The 15,000-nt window shown below is 33.7% G+C and overlaps 1 protein-coding gene across 1 annotated transcript in view; it reads left to right on the top strand.

The window, feature by feature from the left end:
• Window positions 1–15,000, top strand: part of LOC137623285 (uncharacterized) — a 426,454-nt gene that overhangs the window by 205,777 nt on the left and 205,677 nt on the right. Inside the window, 1 exon segment of the mRNA XM_068354064.1 lies at window positions 6,263–6,410. Coding sequence (XP_068210165.1) covers window positions 6,263–6,410 — 148 coding nt within the window.

Raw genomic sequence — 15,000 nt, 5'->3', positions numbered from 1 at the left:
AAGTTAGGGGTACGGGAAATTAAAATTAACACAACATTGCACACAATTAACCTATGGTTTTGTGTTGGTGCTTAAATTGAAGCTAGTTTAGTTATCTACAACATGAAAACAAGTTCAAGGTCATCAGATGAAAGTCAAGGTCACCAGAGGTCAAAGTGTGACGTAATTTTACTTATGCTTGAAATTAAGACTTTCTTTCATTTGAAGGCCAACAAAAAAACTCATGATGATATAACTGTTTATTTAAATGCACATCTGAATACCATACAATATTAGGTAATTTTTGAAAAAGAATTGAAGTCTCTAGCACAAATAGTAGTCCTTTGAGTGAGGTTGAGTTGAAAATAGCGAAAATCGCAACTTTTGCCAGTTACATACATGCAAAAGACAGACATACGGCAATGCACAGGAACATCATTTAACTTAACAGATATGATAAGAAGGGTAAAAAAATCATTTTCCATCAACCTTTACACCAACATTTTAGAAGAATATCAGTTGCATGCATCAAACCTATTTACCAGTGAAACGATTCTATGATACCGGATTTCTACAGCCTGTGTTGTTTGACTGGCAGCTGCAGTAGGGGCAATTTGATTTTGTCTGCAAGGACAGCGCTGGGTAGCTCAGGCAGAACATTTGCATGGGAGTGGAAAATCATTTGGAACCAATAACTGCATTCTCTCGGGCAGCAGAGCACAGTAATCCTGATAGAAGCCAAACTCGCACGGTTTTAGTTCTGCATTGTCAAGGCAGTGTAACTGCAAGTATGTCCCATAGAATGCTCGAAGTATGTGTCCTTTAACTGAGCGACTAGTTGGAGGAAGGTCTAATATGGTCTCTTGCTGTGATGGTAGAGATGATGCCTCAGCTGGTCCATTGATTTACATGGTGTTCCAGATTTGAAGACGTTCACAAGATACTCTTCAACTGCCGCAAAGTCAGTATTGGTTGGATCCTTCCCAAATTCACAGAGATATTGAGCAGGCTTTGCTTTCAAACCAGAAGATTTAGTTCCAAATTTGCTTGATGAATCACAACCAGTAAGGTGATGGAGTGGTAGTATGACTTTGCGGATCTCAGGGCCATCTTCTCTGCCAAGGTATGCATTGGTATGTGTCTGGTTGCATTTCCCACACCTGCTCTTATCCACAGTTCCTTGAGGCCATAACCTCTCAAGAGATTCCAGTAATGAAGTCCAAGTACCAGGACATTCTTGAAGCTCCAACCTTGAGATCTGTTGGTTGGTTTAGAATGGTTAAGTTTGGTTTATGCTCTTGCCCTTATCCAAAGGGCATTAAAAGTATTCAAAGGCTGAAAGCTTGTCCATAACAGATGTAGGCAAGTGTCATGACATCATGCCATAACCTTACTTAATGGTACACTGGGGCATACTACTCTGTATCTTTGTTTCCTCTCCTCACTGGGCTATTTTTCCTTTTGGAATCTTTGGGCTTGTAGCATCCTTCTTTACCAACTAGGCTTGTGGCTTTTCTGGTGAATAATCATCATCATATCCTCCCACGCATATTGACGCAAAGGGCCTCTGTAAGATTTCGCCTGTCGTCTCTATATTGAGCTTTTAAATCAGTATTTCTCCATTCATCATCTCCTACTTCAATCTTCATAGTCCTCAGCCATGTAGGCTTGAGTCTTCCAACCCTTCTAGTGCATTGTGGAGCCCAGTTGAACTAATCTCTCATGGGTAGTGCGAAGAGCAAGTCGGAACTATCGCCATCTACCCCTCACCATGATCTCATCCACATGTGGCACTTGAGTAATCTTTCTTATAGTTCCATTTCTAATCCTATCCTACCATTTAACTCCTAATATTCTTCTGACGGCTTTGTTCTCAAATCTACAAAATCTGTTTGATAGTTTCATTGCCATACCTCGACTCATGTCCATACAGTAACACCGATCTAACTAAACTGATATATAGCCTGATTTGTATATGTAATATCAGGCGATTTGAATTCCAAATTTTACTTAACCTAGCCATGGTCTGATTTGCATTTTTTTTCAATCTTTCTTTAAAGTTCAACTCTAAAGACCCTGTATTAGCGATCATAGTTCCTAAATTTCTAAATGGTTCCACCTCATTAATAATGCTTTCTCCTTCCAATGATATTTCATCTTCGATTGCAAATTCTGTTCCCATCATTTCTGTCTTTCTTCTATTTATCTTGGGGCCAACCTCATGTGATGTTTCAAGCATTTTGGTATGCAAGCTTTGCAAGTCCTGTGGCGTTTTGCTAATAAGAACAGCATCCTCAGCATACTCTAGGTCTGCTAATTTCCTATTACCAATCCAGTCCAATCCTTCTTTGCCACCCCTAACTTCTGTGCATTATAAAATCCTTGAGGAGAATTAACAAGATAGGTGATAACACATACCCTTGGAGTACTCCACTGTTCACTGGAAATTCTTTTGATAGGACTCCATTAACATTAAATTTGCACTTGCTGTGCTCAAGAACAGACTTAATCAAAATCACATATTTAAGACGAACTCCAATATAACGCAATAATAATAATAATAATAATAATAATAATAATAATAATAATTAATGATGACGATGATAATAATAATAATAATAATAATAATAATTATTATTATTATTATTAGGGTCTGGACTGTGGACCTTTGAACTTTGGGCCAACAAAAACGACTGAGTTCTTACTATTCGAGGCTTTTGTATGATGAATTTTCTCTTGCATTTATTTTTTATTGTTCTTGCAGATCCGTAAATAAATATAACGATATAGTAACTTGCTGGTTGATCATGTTGGAATGTTTTATTCAAGTAAAAACTGGACCAACACTTGATTAGGTTATGCGATCTTGTCTAATGTATCGTAGAAATTTTCCTTACTTGGAATTCTAAAATAACCGTCCAATCTCTAGAATAACATCTATTTTTATACCTAATAGGATAAGACGGACATTTTATGCTCTACTTGTTTGTGTTTGCTATTTACACAGCTGTTGATGAATATGCATTTCCTGAGAACATCCGAAATATCTAAACATTTTCTATTTGTGTTTGTGTTGTCAGCCAGCATGTGCTTCAGCGAGGCAAAGTATATTCACTTCTTCGTGGCTTCTTGGCCAGATGAATGTTTATGCATCATGCATAATGAATGAAGGTTCTTCATGGCAATCAAGCTCTGGGAAACAAGGGCAAATATGATTAATATTTACGATGTTTAAGGGGTTTTCTCGGGTGAAGACGAAAGGGGGAGGAAGAGGGGAAGAAGAGGAAGGGGGAGAAGGAAGGTGATGATTGGGGGAATAAAGAGAAAAAATGAGGTACAAATAGGAGGGGATGGGGGGCTGATATGGCTTTGCGATGTATAGGAAACACACTTGTTTTAGAATGTTATTGGTTCAAGGAAAATTCATTAGGTTTGTCTTAATTATGCCAGGTTGAGGTGAGTGAAAGTCAGATTAAGTTCAGATGTAGAGGTGTGTGATCGGAGAGGGAGGCTCTCTCTCTCTCTCTCTCTCTCTCTCTCTCTCTCTCTCTCTCTCTCTCTCTCTCTCTCTCTCTCTTTATATGTGTATATATATAACAATTTATATATATATATATATATATATATATATATATATATATATATATATATATATATATATATATATACACATATATACACATACATACATACATACACGCACATATATATATATATATATATATATATATATATATATATATATATATATATATATATATATATATATATATACACATACATACATACACGCACATATATATATATATATATATATATATATATATATATATATATATGTGTGTGTGTGTGTGTGCGTCTGTGTGTATATATATATATATATATATATATATATATATATATATATATATATATATATATATATATATATATATATATATATATATATAAATATATATAATTTATATATCAGTATATTTACATGAATATTTTTTTTACTTGGCATGTACTGTATTTACAATTGCAATTGTTACTATTTGTTTATTTATTTATTTATTGAGAGAGAGAGAGAGAGAGAGAGAGAGAGAGAGAGAGAGAGAGAGAGAGAGAGAGAGAGAGAGAGAGAGAGAGGTGAATTTCACAATGCCTTTTGCGTTAGAGGCAATGGTAATTATGATGATGATGAAGAAAATTGTTGGTTTTAAAGTAGACCTGATCAACTCATGAATTGTTGGAGGAACTGAACAAATATCGCATCGAATTTCCTTGAAACTTTAACTTATATAATTTGCATATTATAAATATGTTTCAGAGACATGGTGAATCTATAGGAGTTATTAGATGGGTGTCAATTTCATAAAAAAAAAAAAAAATGAATACCCCCAAAAAGAAATCATGTACCCCGCATACCACTGTTCATATCAACATGAATGATATATGCATTACAAAATTATGCTAAATATAAAGAAAAAATAAAGATTTAATTAGGGCCATTTTCCCTTTCAGAAACTTTATAAGGTCTCGAGGGATAATTTGCAAGCTAATCCTTAAATCAACCGTAAAGGAAACTTAAAGAAGAATAAATCCTATCTAAACTTACTCGGATTTGTCTACCTTATCCCCTTAGTGGAATCTCTGCCAATCTGCTTAAAGTTATTCTACTTTGCTGCCCCAGACTGTCTCAGTAGTAGTAGTAGTAGTAGTAGTAGTAGTAGTTGTTGTAGTTGTAGTAGTAGTAGTAGTTGTAATTGTAGTAGTAGTAAAAAAAAATTCTTCAAATTCTCTTAAATGATTTATAGGTTCTATATTGGAATTGGGCTTCAGCTCTTGCAATAATCGTGGATAGGTACATATTTTAATTACGTTTTCGTGATTTGTTTTTATATTTTTATTTAGTTACTTATAAATGTGTAAGTTTATTATGTATTGTTATTACCTCCGCCAAAGAAGTTGGAAGGAGTCTATGCTTTACCCCCTGTTTGTGTGGTTGTTGGTTTGTGAACAGCTTCCTGACCACAATGGTAATCGTAGAGTAATGAAACGTGCTGGTATTAACTGTTATGAAAAAAAGCTAGAAATGATTATATTTTGGAATGTCAGTCTCAAAAGGCAAAGTCACGGTCAAGCAAAATGTCCAATTCACGTAATCAGCCATAAGTTTGGACATCGTTGTCACAGGGAGTTCGAACTTGCTTCATATTTGAGTGTATGAAAATCCACGCCAATTGATACAAGTTAAGGTCGAAAGTTAAGTTGGAGTCCAAGGGAAAGGTCAAGCAAATGGTCAAATTCGGGTCATAAACCATACGGCCACAATTTTAATCGAAATGAAACTGGCTGGGATTTTAAAATTATGTAGAGAGCTGGAAATTATTAATTGATTCTGGGAAAGGTACGCTGGCTTCGATAAATAAGCTGCCGTGACGGAGGTCTGCACTCCGTGCTTTTCTGCTGTAGTACTTTTTATGATATTGAGTCCATTACGTTCCTCCTTTGGAATTTTGTATTACATCGGTCGTACTTTTTTCAAGTTTATTTTTTTTAATATAGTTTCTTTGGGTATTTTTAGCCTTTATATATATATATATATATATATATATATATATATATATATATATATATATATATATATATATATATATATATATATATATAAATATATATATATATATATATATATATATATATATATATATATATATATATATATATATATCTCTCTCTCTCTCTCTCTCTCTTAGGATATAATCACATAAATATTTACCAATTTAATCCTTTCATCATCATAGATAATATAGTGCTAGGGGGATACTCAGTAGAGCGCAAACCTCCGCTGCGGTGGCTTATTTCTCGACTTTTTGCTCGCCCTTGACCTTGACCTTTGACCTTTGACCTTAGCGTATATGAATTGGCGGTGATTTTCATACACTCAAATATGAACCAAGTTTAAAGTCTTTGTAACAAAGATGTCTAAACTTATGGCTAATTACGTGAATTGGACATTTTGCATGAGCGTGATCCAGACCTTTGACCTTGACCTTCCGAAATTTAATCATTTCCAGCTTTTTACATAACAGCTGACAAGTTTTATTATTCTACGATTAAAATTGTGGCCAGGAAACTGTTCTCAAATTTCAAACAAACAAACAGGGGTGATAACATAGCCTCCTTCCAACTTCGTTGGCTGAGCTAAAAAGTACTCAATTTACTAGAAATACATTACTACATTGCTCTGTATTTTCCGAAGTCTAAAGTTCCTATATGTCCCTCTTCCTCTCACCAGATTGCGGTCCTGTCGTTCGCATTGCCTTCAGATCTTAAGTGCGAGAGTCCTGCTCTTCATGACGCACTGTCCGGCCATACAGTTGCAGCTCGTCGAGGAAAACAGGTTACGGCTCTTGGTGGCAGCTCTCGACACTACTCATGACCCTGTAAGGCTATTAGGATTTTGTGAAATTGTTATTTTTTAGAATTATTAAGATTATTATTATTAAAATGATTAATGTTATTATTTTAATTTGAATAAGATTATTTTTAAATGATTAAATTATCAAAATTATCAAATTTTTATCTTAAGGTTATTAGTACTAAAATTATTAAATATTTTGTTATTATTTATTTAAAGTTATTAAAGTTATCATTATTAAAAGTATCATCATTAAAATTATTATAAAAAGTATTAATATTGGAATTAATATTAAAATTATCAAAATTATTAATTTTAGTATTATTATTTTTACTAAAATGATCAAAATTGTTAAGATCATTATTACTAAAATTATAAAAATTAGTATTAAAATAGTTAAATATTTAAGATTATTAAAATCATTATTAAAAGTATTATTAGAAATATCAAAAATATTATTAAGATTTTGAAAAAATCTATTATTAAGATTATTACTGTTTTCATACTGTGGTTTCTGGGCTTTTGTAATATTGTTTTATTTCTCATGTAAGAAAATAAGCTTTTTCCGGTTTTACATACATTTTTATTGATATTTTTTTTATTTTTCGTCAAGTAAAAAAAATTGTTTTTAGGCTGATTAAAAATAATTAAGAGATATGCTTTCTATAGCTTCGTTCATCTGACAAGTACTGCCATTTTTTCCATTTTATTTTGGCTTTTAGGTTTAAAAAAAAAAAAATATGACAGCCCAATGTTTTTTTTTTTTTTTTTTTTTTTTTTTTTTTTTTTTTTTTTTTTTTTTTTTTTTTTTTTTTTTTCAATCGAGAGTTGGCTTTTGGTAATTCATATCGTGTGACCTATTTATTTTGTTACTTCCGGTTTCACTCTTGTAACTGCTTCTTTATGTAAAAGAATAATTTGATAGGTTTTACTGTGTCTAAATATATATGTACATGCAAATGCATAAAGTGTATATGCTATATACATATGTACATATATACAATATTTGTACAGTATATATATATATATATATATATATATATATATATATATATATATATATATATATATATATATATGTGTGTGTGTGTGTGTGTGTGTGTGTGATGTATTTCAGAAAAAAATAGATATGAATTGGAGGGAAATATGTGAAAACATGGTTGGAAACGTAATAAAAAAATGTTGGTTGGATATGAGAAAATAGATGAACTGGGTGCAAGTTTTAATAAACTAATTTAGAAGAAAAAGAGTTGATGGAGTTTTTTCAATAGCTGGTATAAGAGCGTAGTTAATAAATTGTTAGGTGATGTGATAGAGATGTGAAAGATTTGATTATGAAGAAAAGGTAGTCGAGTTGTGGTAGCCAATTAGAAACACCCCTGTCTAGTGATCTCCTGGACTGGGGTTCGAGATCTGCTCAAGATCTATAGTTTATTGTTTGTACAAGCTCACCATCCTTGTGAGCTAGGACGGCATGGGGGAAGCCAATAGGTCTACCTGCTGAGTCATCAGCATCCATTGTCTGACCCTCCCTTGTCCTAGCTTGGTGGAAAGGGGTCTTGAGCGCAGTGGTCAGTCTCTAGGGCATTGTTTTGCTATGACATTGTCACTGCCTCTTGCCGCTGCCATTCATGAGCGACCTTTTAAATGCCTGGTAGAAGAGAAAATGATGAATTTGGTAGCCAAGAATAAGAATATAGTGAGCAAATGAACTTTAGGACAGTCGAAATTTGTCTTGCTAGCAAGAAATTGTGGAGAGGAAAGTTAATTAAGTAATATATTTCCGAATAAAGGACTGAAAATTGAGTTAATGTCAGCAAGATTTAAGGTAATGAATTAGATAGAAACCAGAAGTTGTAATACTGAATAATAGTATGGATACTTGAAGAATGAAATGAATGAATTCATATGTGTCTGGGAGTAATTTTGATGAGTCTTGTCGACATGATATAAGTGCTGAGTCGGAAAAGTTGATACATCCAGTAGAGACTTCATTTATCCTTGGAAGCCAAGTGCAGGAATGATTTGTTGAGCCAACTCTCCACTATGGAAGTAGAATATGAATGAAAGGAAATTTGTTAAATCTGTTAAGGTAAAGTATAATTTATTTGATACAATAAGAATTGTTAAGATGAGAAATGCAGAGATGGGTAAGAGTGATTAAAAGGTTTGTGTAGGTGAAAACACTGGTCAGGATATTTTAAAATGGACCAGGTATACGGGAACAACAGTCAACGATAATGTAGTATGAAGTTGATGACTCATTATTCTATGGCAGTAAAAGGGGTATGTAGGGTATGTACGGTTGGACACTAATTCATGGTACACCTCGCTCAGAGGAAGTGCACCAAGCCACACCCTTACTGGGCGGAGAGTTCCTGTGTGTAGCCTAACCGACCACTGATGCAATCTCTCTCCCTACACTGCCAGTTTGGTTACTACTGCGCAGTAACGGCGTGACAGGGTGCAATTCATCACAGCGTGGTGGGTCAGGAGTTTCTGTGTCCAACTGTATATTATATGTAGGGTGAAAGGTTTGATGGAAGTGGGGGTCAAGGTGATTATGCAGGGGATTTGAATAATTTTGGGTCCGCCTTTTGTGTAGTGGTACGGAGTAGATGTTATTTTGGAAGTTTAGCTGTTCAGGGTGCTCGTCCATAATTCGGTGGATAAAAGTGAGTGAAATCTTTATTTATATTCTTCTTTCTCTTGACCCATCGTTTTGGGGAATCTGCTTAATGGTCATTTAGACGCGCACACACACACACACACACACACACACACACACACACACACACATATATATATATATATATATATATATATATATATATATATATATATATATATATATATATATATATAGCACTATAGTAATATCCGAATGATAAGAAGCAAATAATCCCAGTCGTTCCTTAGAGAGATACTTTTATATCAAACGTCAATTTGTATTATAACTTAAAAAGAGTAAATGGATGAGATTATAATTGCTATGCGAAAAGAGGAATAAATTTAGCGAATGCGAGATTCCAGACGGAAAATGAGAGAGGGGAAGGGAGAAAAAGAGAGAGAGAAGAGATGACGTAAGATGGGAATATGCCATTAGTTGCTTCATTTGGCCTCGAGATCGCTATTAAGTGTCATTAGGAAATAGTTATTAGAAGTTAGTCCATATCATGCGTGGGGAACCTTTATCAAGAGGAGGAAATGCGTAGGAAGAAGCAGGAATTGGAGAGGGAAATAGGAAGGGGTGGATGATGGAAGCCGTCGAATTAAGAGATGAAGCGCTGTGGCGGGAGGAGACGGAAAAGGATTGCGAGTAGATGGGAGGGAATGTGATAAGCGAGGAATTTGAGAGATTTTAAAAGGTGGGGAATTCGAGATGATTTAAAATAAGAAGATTTTGAGGTGATTTGAAATATGGGGAATTTGATATGATTTAAAAGGGGATTTTGATATGATTTAAAGGTGGGGAATTTGAGAACATTTAAAATGGTGGGGAATTTGAGAGAAAATAAAAGGTGGGGAATTCGAGATGATTTAAAATAAGGAGATTTTGAGGTGATTTGAAATATGGGGAATTTGATATGATTTAAAAGGGGATTTTGATATGATTTAAAGGTGGGGAATTTGAGAACATTTAAAATGGTGGGGAATTTGAGAGAAAATAAAAGGTGGGGAATTCGAGATGATTTAAAATAGGGAGATTTTGAGGTGATTTGAAATATGGGGAATTTGATATGATTTAAAAGGGGATTTTGATATAATTTAAAGGTGGGGAATTTGAGAAAATTTAAAAGGAGGGGAAGTTGAGAGAAATTAAAAGGTGGGGATTTTGAGATGATTCAAAAGGTTGGGAATTAGAGAGAGAAATTAAAAGGTGGGGATTTTGAGATGATTCAAAAGGTTGGGAATTAGAGAGAGAAATTAAAAGGTGGGGATTTTGAGATGATTCAAAAGGTTGGGAATTAGAGAGAGAAATTAAAAGGTGGGGATTTTGAGATCGTCTAAAAGGTGGTGATTTTGAGATCATTTAAAAGGTGGTGATTTTGAGATCATTTAAAAGGTGGGGATTTGGAGATGATTCAAAAGGTTGGGAATTAGAGAGAAATTAAAAGGTGGTGATTTTGAGATCATTTAAAAGGTGGTGATTTTGAGATCATTTAAAAGGTGGGGATTTTGAGATGATTCAAAAGGTTGGGAATTAGAGAGAAATGAAAAGGTGGTGATTTTGAGATCATTTAAAAGGTGGTTATTTTGAGATCATTTAAAAGGTGGGGATTTTGAGATCATTTAAAAGGTGGGGATTTTGAGATCATTTATAAGGTGGGGATTTTGAGATCATTTAAAAGGTGGTGATTTTGAGATCATTTAAAAGGTGGGGATTTTGTGATCATTTAAAAGGTTGGGAATTAGCGAGAAATTAAAAGGTGGTGATTTTGAGATCGTTTAAAAGGTGGTGATTTTGAGATCATTTAAAAGGTAGGGATTTTGTGATCATTTAAAAGGTGGTGATTTGGAGATCATTAAAAAGGTGGGGATTTTGAGATGATTCAAAAGGTGGGGAATTAGAGAGAACTTAAAAGGTGGGGATTTTGAGATCATTTAAAAGGTGGTTATTTTGAGATCATTTAAAAGGTGGGGATTTTGAGATCATTTATAAGGTGGGGATTTTGAGATCATTTATAAGGTGGGGATTTTGAGATAATTTAAAAGGTGGTTATTTTGAGATCATTTAAAAGGTGGGGATTTTGAGATCATTTAAAAGGTGGGGATTTTGAGATCATTTAAAAGGTAGGGATTTTGAGATGATTCAAAAGGTGGGGAATTAGAGAGAACTTAAAAGGTGGGGATTTTGAGATCATTTAAAAGGTGGTTATTTTGAGATCATTTAAAAGGTGGGGATTTTGAGATCATTTATAAGGTGGGGATTTTGAGATCATTTAAAAGGTGGGGATTTTGAGATAATTTAAAAGGTTGTGATTTTGAGATCATTTAAAAGGTGGGGATTTTGAGATCATTTAAAAGGTGGGGATTTTGAGATGATTCAAAAGGTTGGGAATTAGAGAAAAATGAAAAGGTGGTGATTTTGAGATCATTTAAAAGATGGGGATTTTGAGATCATTTAAAAGGTGGTGATTTTGAGAAAGTATAAAAGATGTGATTTGAGAATTTTAAAAGTGCGAATTCACTGGATTTTAAAATTTGGGAATTTAGGATTTATTTCTAATTTAGAAATTGGAGAAATTGAGAAAATTATGGGGCTAAAGATTTTTTTTAAAGAACCTTAAATATGTGTTTTTAGTGAAATTAAGGAGATATGAAATTCCATAAGATTATAAATAATGAGGGGAAAAACCCACGGACAATTTATTTAGCTTTATGAATAATAATAAGATATAAGATTATAACACTAAACACTAATACCTATTATGTGTTCAATGTCAAATGGGAAATAGAAGGATAAACAAAAGATAGAAAGGTGATTTTTACAGAATTAGAAAATGGACACTGAAGAGAAAAATTAATCAGGAATTGATGAAGGGATCTTAGTAATACTAATATTATTAATTGATAAGCCACAACCCTGTTTGGAAAAGCAGCATGCTATAAGCCTAGGGGCTTTCATCGGGAAAATAGTCCAGTGAGGAAAGGAAACAAGGAAAAATTGAATATTTTAAGAACAGTAACATTACAATTAATATTTCCTATATACGGAGTAGTAAGGTGAAAAAGCAAAGATGGAAGTTTAGAAAAGAATGAAAATATGTACAAAAATATGCAGAGGTACACACACACACACACACACGCGCGCGCAAACACACACACACACACACACACACACACACACACACACGCAAACACACACACACACACACACACACACACACACACATATATATATATATATATATATATATATATATATATATATATATATATATATATATATTTAATACGTTATTATGAGGATAATTCTTGTTAATCATTCGTATGGAAATAAAAAGTTTGTAAGGTTGCTATCGGAAAACCAGATTGCCAAGGTGCTAATGGCGATATTGAAAGTTTGTGGAAGGTGTGAGATTTGTGAGGGAAGGCTGAGATATTAGAGCAATTTGTGAAGGGTGTTGAGCAATTTGGAAAGATCGCAAAGGTTGGGGAAATAGGTCTTGAAAGACTTTCAGTTATGAAATTCTTCAATGTCTGTGAATAAATGGAAGTTCTTATAAAACGCTAAGGTATGAAAATAGCCAAGATGGGAAAAATACCTGCAGATTTTTAATAGAAAAAAATTTATCAAGAGTAATATGTAAAGGCATGCAGAGTACTATCAAACTAAGATGTGAAGAAATGCAGAGTACTATCAGAGTAATAAGGGAAGGAATGCAGTGCTATCAGAGTAGTTAGTGAAGGAATGCAGAGTGCTATCAGAGTAGTTAGTGAAGGAATGCAGAGTGCTATCAGAGTAGTTAGTGAAGGAATTCAGAGTGCTATTAGAGTAATATGTGAAGGAATGCCGTGTACTATCAGAGAAATATGTGAAGGAATGCAGAATACTATCAGAGTAGTAAGGGAAGGAATGCAGGGTACTATCAGAGTAATATGTGAAGGAATGCAGAGTACTATCAGAGTAATACGGGAAGGAATGCAGAATACTATCATTGTAGTAAGGAAAGGAATGCAGAATACTATCAGAATAATATGTGAAGGAATGCAGAGTACTATCAGAATAATATGTGAAGGAATGCAGAGTACTATCAGAATAATATGTGAAGGAATGCAGAGTACTATCAGAATAATAAGTGAAGGATTGCAGAGTACTGTCAGAGTGATATATGAAGGAAGGCAGAGTGCTATCAGAGTATGCAGAGTACTATCGGAGTAATATGTGAAGGCATGCAAAGTGTTTCAGAGTAGTGAGTAAAGGAATGCAGAATACTATCAGAGTAATATGTAAAGGAATGCAGATTACTATCAGAGTAATATGCAAATTAATGCCGAATACTATCAGAGTAATATGTGAAGGAATGCAGAGTACTATCAGAGTAATATGTTAAGGAATGCAGAGTACTATCAGAGTAATATGTAAAGGAATGCATCCGAGTAATATGAAAAGGAATGCAGAATACTATCAGAGCAATATGTGAAGGAATGCAGAATACTATCAGTGTAATATGGGAAAGAATGTAGAGTACTATCCGAGTAATATGTGAAGGAATGCAGAATACTATCAGAGTATTAAGTGATGGAATGCATTTTTTATCAGTAAAATGCAAAGGAATGCTTTATTTTATCATTAAAATGCAAAGGGATGCAGAGTACTATTAAAGTAATACGTGAAGGAATGCAGAAGACTATCAGAGTAAAACGTTAAGGAATATAGAGTACTATCAGGGTAGTATGCAAAGAAATGCAGAGTACTATTATAGAAATGTGAAGGAATGCATAATATCAAAGTAATACGCAAAGGAATGCAGATTAATATCAGAGTAGCAAGTAAAAGAATGCAGAGTACCATCAGAGTAATAAGGTTACGAATGCAGAGTACTATCAGAGTGATATATGAAGGAATGCAGAAGACTATCAGAGTAATACGTTAAAAAATGCAGAGTACTATTAGAGTAATATGTGAAGAAATGCTGAGTAAAATCTGAGTAGTAAGTGAAAGAATGCAGAGTACTATCAGAGTAATATGTGAAGGAATGCAGAATACTATCAGAGTAATAAGTGTAGGAATACAGGGTACAATCAGATTGATATGTGAAGAAATGCAGAGTACTATCAGAGTTATATGTTAAGAAATGCAGAGTACTATCAGAATGATATGTGAAGGAATGCAGAGTAATATGTGAAGGAATGCAGAGTAATATGTGAAGGAATGCAGAGTACTATCAGAGTAATAAGTGTAGGAATACAGGGTACAATCAGATTGATATGTGAAGAAATGCAGAGTACTATCAGAGTTATATGTTAAGAAATGCAGAGTACTATCAGAGTGATATGTGAAGGAATGCAGAGTACTATCAGAGTAATAAGTGTAGGAATACAGGGTACAATCAGATTGATATGTGAAGAAATGCAGAGTACTATCAGAGTTATATGTTAAGCAATGCAGAGTACTATCAGAATGATATGGGAAGGAATGCAGAGTACTATCAGAGTTATATGTTAAGCAATGCAGAGTACTATCATAATGATATGTGAAGGAATGCAGAGTACTATCAGAGTAATAAGTGTAGAGATGCAGAGTACTATCAGATTGATATGTGAAGAAATGCAGAGTACTATCAGAGTTATATGTTAAGCAATACAGAGTACTATCAGAGTAATATGTGAAGGAATGCAGAGTACTATCAGAGTAATATGTAAAGGGATGCAAAGTACTATCAGATTGATATGTGAAAGAATGCAGAGTGCTATCAGAGTAATATGTTAAGGAAGGCAGAGTACTATCAGAGTTATATGTTAAGGAAGGCAGAGTACTATCAGTGAGATATTTGAAGAAATGCAGAGTAATATGTGAAGGAATTTAGATTACTTTCAGAGTAATAAGTGTAGGAATACAGGGTATTATCAGATTGATATGTGAAGGAATGGAGAGTACTATCAGAGTA

Source organism: Palaemon carinicauda, chromosome 30 (genome assembly GCF_036898095.1).
Source record: "Palaemon carinicauda isolate YSFRI2023 chromosome 30, ASM3689809v2, whole genome shotgun sequence".
NCBI classification, from domain to species: Eukaryota; Metazoa; Arthropoda; class Malacostraca; order Decapoda; family Palaemonidae; genus Palaemon; species Palaemon carinicauda.
Note: the sequence above shows the minus strand (reverse complement) of the source record. Positions and strands in the feature narration are given on the sequence as shown.